The following is a 7591-nucleotide window of genomic DNA, read 5'->3' as shown; positions in this document are numbered from 1 at the left end:
GCTGAGCGAGTTCGGCCCTTTTGATTTTCTGACTCTAGCTCCTCGCACATTTCATTGTAGTATTTTGCTTTGTCATTCTGAGCTGCCTAGAGTAAGTAAATTGCTACCTTCATTCACTCTCTCTCTCTATTCCGTTTCTCTGATTTATTTACTTCATAGTTATTATTACTATTCAATGAAACAGTTATTCTACTGTCTGCCTACATCTACTAGAAGGTAAGGTTTGTAAACACTATACCATACATAGAATGATGCATGGTAAACATTCAGCATTTACTTGTTAGATGAATGAATGAAAAAATTGTCACAACATCCACCCAACTGCCTAGCCAGAAATCTTATAGTTTTCCCTCTCCATCTGTCTCTTCAAATGATGTATTATTATTGTTGTTGTGATGTGCCATCAAGTCACCTCTGACTCATAGCGATCCAAGGTACAGCATCTCTAAAGCCATCCCTATTCTGAGCTAGTCTCATTGCTTCTGATGCACCTACCAATATTACCCCAGTTACTGTGTCTCTCTCATCCAGGGTCTTCCTTTCCTACCCTATTCCTCCACCCTTCTGAGCTTGATATCCTTCTTTAAGGACTGGACCCTCCTGGTCACATGCCCAAAGCATGTGAGATAGAGCTTCAGAACTTGAAGAAACTTGGTTTCACTGTCTCCAAGCCAGACCTGTTTGTTCTCTTGGTGGTCCATGGTGTGTTTAATCTTCTTCTCCAGAACTACAACTTAAAGACACAACTTCTGTCATCCTTAGTCATTTTCCAGCTCTCTGATGCATAGTAAGTAATTGTGAAGACCATGACCTGGATCATGTGCACCTTAGTCTCTAGGCTGACATTGTTGCTTCTCAGTACTCTGAAAAGGTCCCTGACAACTGATTTTCCCAGTGTAATTCATCTTCTGATTTCCTGACTGCTGGTGCCAGGAGTATTGATTGTGGAGCTGAACAAGCTGTAAGTGTTAACAACCCTAATCTCTTTTCCATCTATCATGGTGCTGCCCATGTGGTGAGAATCTTTGTCATCTTGATGTTGAACTTCAATTCATATTGAAGACTATAGTCCTTGACTGTCTGTAGCAAGCACTTCAAGTCCTTTTATAGCAAGCAAGGTTATATCATCTGCATATCACAAGTTGTTGATGAGTCTTCCTCCAGTCCTGAAGACACATTCCTTCTGTAAAGGCCAGGCTCTCAGTGATCTGTTCTGCATATAAATTGAAAAAGTATGGATACAGGATTAATCTGTGACATATTCCTTTCCTGATTTAGAATCGTGAAGTGTTTCCTTGCTCTATTCTGAGGACTGCTTCCTGGTCCAAGTATAGATTTCTCATGAGTACAATCAAGTGTTCTGGGATACCCATTCTTCTAAAGGTTAGCCACAATTTGTTGTGACTCACACATTCAAATGCCTTTGCATAGTCAATGAAGCACAGATAGCCAATCCTTTGGTTGTTAGTATTGTTCTTATTGTTGTTGATTGCCTTCAAATAGAGCACGACTCATAGCGACCCTATGAATAAAAGGCCTAAAGCTCCTCTACAGCTGTCAACATTTATTAAGGTTAATAGAATTTCCAGAGGCATGTTGTTTAGGAAGTGAATCACATAGGTGCCATCAAATCCTTTCTGATTGGGTAATAACCTTAAGTACAACAGAGGGATTCATGGTCTAGTCCTGCACTAACCTCACAAACATTGCTATGTTTTAACTCATTATTGCACCTATTATGTCAATGCATTTTACTAAAGATCTCCCTCTTTTTCACTGAGCCTCTACTTTACTTTATACATAATATTCTTCTTTAGGGACTAATCCCTGCTGATGAATCTTGACTGAAAGCAGAGAATAGCAGAAATATTTTTACCTGGCTTTTACTTTGCATGGGCAAAAAACAGTTGACTAAGAGAATAATACATCATTAAATCTTGTCAATTCACCTCCATAATCGTCTATCAAGTCCATTTGTTTTCCATTCCTGTTGCCATTATTCTACTTCAAGTCATCTCTCTCTCTCTCTGTCACTGCAGCCACCTCTGTATGTGCCCTAAAGCCTCTAATCTGATTCTTTATCTTCATCCCACTCTGAACCTTGAATCTCTTCCTCATACTGCAGTCAGAGAGACCTTTTGAAACCACAGATCTGATCTCATCTCAACACTTTCATGTTTAAAAGATTAAAGTAGATTTCACCTCTTGGAATTAAGTCAGAATTTCATTTCATGATTTACAAGGTCTGAATCTTTCAGGCACGTCTTTTGCTATTCCTCTTCATTATGGATGTGTCTTGAGGATCACATTTTTCTCTTGCTCTAAACCTTTACACATGCTAATTGTTCTCATTAAAATATTCTGTCCTCTCTCTGAATCCCACCCTTGATTCCATGGGCTGCATGTTCAAGTCAGCTTGTTATTGTTATTATGTGCCATGTGCTTGTCCTGAGCCAGTCTCATTGTCTCTGACACACCTACCTCCATTACTGCAGTTACTAATCCAGGATCTTCCTCTCCTGTGTTGTCACTCCACCCTTTCAACCATTATGATCTTCTCCAAGAACTGGTCCATCCTGGAAACATGACCAAAGTACGTGAGGTGGGCTTCAAAATCCTTGCCTGGTTTCACCCTCTCAGTGACAGACTCCTTTGATACCACTTTGTCAGGCAGGCTTTCCCAAATCCCCAATCTACACTATACTCCCATCAGCCCCAATACGTATTATTACCATTTTTGCTGTTGTTCTTATGTGCCCTTGAGTTGACCATAACTCATACCGACCCTATAAACAGATGTGAAGTTTGCCCTATGATCTCTGATATACCTGAGCTCATTGATAAAGCCATCTTGATGGGGGGTGTTCCTCTCCTTCTCTGGCCCTTTACCTTTCCAAACATGATGTCTTATTCAAGGACTTGCTTCTCTTAACAACAGGCCCTAAGTAAGTGAGACACAGTTTCACCCCTTGCCTTTTTTTTAATATATGTTTATTTTTTAATTTTTTAAAATGATTTAGTTTGTTTATTTTTCATTTCAATGAACATCTACAGAGATTTTGGAATTCCATTCATTCATTGTTGCACCCTTCTCCCCGCACACCCCCCCACTCCCTCCCCCCGTTTGCTCCTCTCCTTGAAAAGCAAAAGAAAAACTCCCTCATTGGTACACAATCCCCCCCCCCCCCCCCCCCAATCCCACCCCCAACCCCAAATATAATCCACTCTGCAACCCTCATTGCGTACTCCTACGATAAAAATAATGCCCTAAAATATAATACTTTTAGACTATTCTCTCCCCCATAGACTTCAATGCCGTAAACATATTTCATCCAGTTTTTCTCAGCCTTACCCCCACCCCGATGCCAGCCTCATTCTACAACAGTGGCACCATATAGCATTTGTCCCTTTGTGACTGAGATACCTCACTCAGCATAATGTCCTCCAGGGTCACCCATTTTGAATAATATTGCATGAGTTCCTTGTTTTTCAATGCAGCATAGTATTCCATTGTGCAAATATACCACAGCTTCTCTATCCATTCATTTGTTGATGGGCATTTAGGTTGTTTCCAACTCCTTGCTATTGTAAACAAAGCTGCAATAAACATGGGTATACATATATCTACTTGGATGTCATTTATGGTCTCTTTAGGGTATATTCCCAGTAGTGGAATTGCTGGGTCAAACGGTATCTTTATTTGCAACTTTTTGAGAAAGTGCCACAATGCTTTCCACAGTGGTTGCACCATTTTACACTCCCACCAACAGTGAATAAGGGTTCTAGTCTCTCCACAACCTCGCCAGCATTTGTTGCTTGCTGTTCTGTTAAATTTTGCTAGTCTTACTGGAGTGAGATGATATCTCATGGTTGTCTTGATTTGCATCTCTCTAGAGGAGCTAGGGATTTTGAATATGTAAATGAGATTCTGTTGTAATGATCTGGTTTCTTTTGTGTGTTCTTTACAAAATTGAAAACTTGACAAAGTTATCTTTATCTCCGTTTTTCAAAATGTATCATGCTAGCATACAGTAGGTGTTTAATAAATATATCTTCTTGATGTTGTGAAGAACCATCAAGTCAGAACAGATCTATAGCTGACCCTCCAGGGGGTTATCAGAGGCTGTTAATTGCGCTGGAGGAGATTGACATTTTTCTCACAAGAAGCAGCTGGTGCATTTAAACCACATTCCTCTGGATTGTCGTGCAGTTTCTTACCCCTAGGTCACCAGAGATGAATGGATGAAGAGTTGAATATTTTGTGCACCATTAGCTTTTTAAAAAAATAAATATATGTGTTGTGTGTGTGTGGTGTGTGTACCTGTTGTTTTATCAGCAATATCTGTATTTATTAACAGGGTGCTGGAACTGATGAATTTACTCTGAACAGAATAATGGTTTCCAGATCAGAAAGTGACCTTCTGGACATTAGAGCAGAGTTCAAAAAGCTTTATGGCTATTCCCTATATTCAGCAATAAAGGTAAGTTTCCTTTTAAAAATAACAAAATATATTTTCCCCTTCCCTGCTTTCTCCTTTACAAAACATAGACTTAGATTTTTGTCCTCTTTGTTAATATGCAAATGTGTTTTCTGAGTTTAAAATAGTAACAGCAAAATATTCCTTGAAGACAGTGATAATTTTTCAGCTCTAAAATTTCAGGCACAAAATACATACTTAACATTTTTTTTGGTTAGGTTTATTACCATTAATTTTTATTCTGTTGTGAATTGTATATACAACATTTTTTAGTTGTATTTTTGTACAGTATTTTTATTTCAGTGTTTCTTCTTCACAGTGTAAGAAAAGAAAATTAAGCATTTTTAATCTTTTTTCTTTTCTATTAAGAATTCTATTTCTTGATATTCCTTCTTCACTTCCTCTTTTATATAAAAAACTAAAATGGTTCCACAGCTTGAAATTCTTTTTATTTCATAACATAAGAAGCTTTCGTATCCTTTTTTAACAACTGCATATCCTTTATTTGTATATTCATAGCCAGCCTTGTTAACAGATTGTTTTTCATTTCTTCCTGTTGCAAACAGTTCTACAATATAAATATGCAATTTTATAGGCACATGTGTATCAGAAAGTTAAATTATCAAAAGTAGGGTTGTTGATACAGATGTAAATGCACTTGTAATTTTGATCACTGTGACCAGTATTTTAAATACCCATGTGCAGCATTGAGTGCCTACGCTATTTATTTAGTGCTCAGGGTAGTCTCAAGCTCAGATGTTTGTAATCTGATAGGAAAGCATTGGATCTTAGTATAGTTTTTATTGTTGTTGGGCTTTTTTTCTTTAGAATTTTTGGTGGAAATTAATACAGCTAGTTAGGTTCCATTTGCAAATTTCTATACAAATGGTTTCGTGATATTATTTACTTTTATTATGTCAACATTTTCTTTGTGTTTGTTCCCATTCTTTTAATTTCTCTACCCTATTTTCGTCTTTGATTTTGAACAATTGTTGACCTTTTGGTGTCATTCATACTGTTAATTTTTAAAAGGACACCAGTCTAAGATTAAAGAATTTTGCTTGGTGACAGAAATGAGGCTGGAGATAAAATGATAGAATTTTCATCATTGAAAACACCTTTTATAAGAAACATAAGCAGCATTAAATACATGGATCGCAGCTAATGGTCTGCACAGAAAGCAGATACACCTATGAAAAGAATTGTTGGAGAAATTCAGTATCAACTGATGCTAAGGAAAATTAAATCAAATCTTTAAGAACTGAATTTTGACTTTGAATCTATCCCACCTGAATTCAAAAACCATCTCAGGAACTGATTTGAGGTCTTGAACACTAATGAGCGAAGGCCAGATGAGCTGTGGGAAAACATCACGAGTATTACCCATGAAGAATGCAAAAAAGGCCATTACAAAGACAAAGGAGGAAGAAAGGACAAAGGTGGATACTGGAAGAGACTCTGAATATTGTACTAGAGCACCTAGAAGCCAGAACAAAGGAAAGAAATTAAGCAGGTAAGGGAGATGAACAGAAGATTTCAAAAGGTGGCTCAGAAAGACAAAGCAAAATATTATAATGAAATTTGTAAAGAGGTAGAGTTGAGAAATCAAAAGAGTTGAACTTGCTCAGCATTTTTTTAAACTGAAAGAACTGAAGAAAGCCTCAAGTTGCAATACTTAACGATGCTGTGGGCTGAATATTGAATGTTCCAGGAAACATCAAAGGAAGTCGAAAGAAGTGACCACAGAGTCACTATACCGAAAGAGCTGGCAGATATAGAAGTATTTCATGCAACGACTTATGTTCAAGAGGCAATGGTGATGAGGAAATTCACACTACTCTGAAGGAAATGGAAAAAAAAATAAAGCCCCAGAAATTGAAGGAATAATAATTGACATATTTCAAGGAACAGATGCAGCCCTGGATGTGTTCACCAGATTATTACAAGAAATCTGGAGGAAACTAACTTGCCAAATAACAGGAAGAGATCTACATTTATTCCTTTTACATTAAAGGCGATCCAACAGAGTGTGGAAAATATAAAACAGTATATCATTAATATCACATGCAAGTAAAATCCTGCCGAAGTTTATCTAAAAGCAGCTGGAACAGTACATTGACAGAACTACTAGAAATGCAAGCTGGTTTAGAAGAGGCTGTGAAACTAAGGAAATCATTGTCAATATCAAATGGATCTTGGCCAACAGCAGAGAATACCAGAGGAATGTTTATCTATATCTCATTGACTATCCAAAGGCATTTGACTGAGTGGATCACAACAGAAATAAAAATTTTCTCTTGAGTCTATCTCTCCTGAATTTAGAAACCAACTCAGCAACAGGTTTACCGCCTTGAGCACTAATAAACGAAGACCAGATGAGCTGTGGAGGATATCAAGAATATCATCCACAAAGAATTCAAAAAGTCATTACAAAGGCAGCAGAAGAAGAGTCTGAATATTGCACTAGAGTGCCATGAAGCCAAAGCAAAGGGAAGAAATGAAGAAGTTAAGGAGCTGAATAGAAGATAACAAAGGGCAGCTCAGAAAGATAAACCAAAATATTATAATGAAATATGGAGGATCTGGAGTTGGAAAGTCAAAAGGGCCAAACTTGCTGGGCATTTCTTAAGGTACGGGGACTAAAGAACAAATTTAAAGTACCAGTTAAGAATGCTATCAGCAGAATACAAATGATCTAAGAAGCATTAAAAGAAGATGGAAGGCTTATACAGACAGAGTCAGTGTACCGAAAATAATAGGTTGACACAGAAGAATTTCATGAAACAACATACACTAAAGAGGTTGATGAAGGAGAAAGTTCAGGCTGCTCTGAAGGAGTTGGCAAAAAAATAAAGCCCCAAGAATTGATGGAATACGAAATGACATATTTCAACAAACAGATGCTACCCTGGACATGCTCACCAGGTTGTGCCAAGAAATCTGGAGAACAAGTACCTGGACAACTGACTGGAAGAGATCCATATTTATTTCCATTTAAAAAAAAAAAAGGTAACAGTACACAGCTTTAGTTTGCTTGGCTCCATAGTCAACAGTCTTGGCACCAGCAGCCAGGAAATTAAAAGGCACATTGCCATGGGAAAGTCTGCTGTTAG

General features: G+C 37.6%; 1 protein-coding gene across 1 annotated transcript in view; it reads left to right on the top strand.

The window, feature by feature from the left end:
- Positions 1-7591, top strand: part of ANXA3 (annexin A3) — a 133992-nt gene that overhangs the window by 98799 nt on the left and 27602 nt on the right. The window contains exon 11 of the mRNA XM_006885293.1: positions 4359-4481. Within this exon, the coding sequence (XP_006885355.1) occupies positions 4359-4481 (123 nt within the window). The remainder of the gene's footprint in view (positions 1-4358; positions 4482-7591) is intronic.

This window comes from Elephantulus edwardii, unplaced genomic scaffold (genome assembly GCF_000299155.1).
Source record: "Elephantulus edwardii isolate Elephantulus edwardi_28Jun2011 unplaced genomic scaffold, EleEdw1.0 scaffold00042, whole genome shotgun sequence".
Classification (NCBI taxonomy): domain Eukaryota; kingdom Metazoa; phylum Chordata; class Mammalia; order Macroscelidea; family Macroscelididae; genus Elephantulus; species Elephantulus edwardii.
The sequence above is the reverse complement of the archived record's forward strand: the minus strand, read 5'-3'. Positions and strand labels throughout refer to the sequence as shown.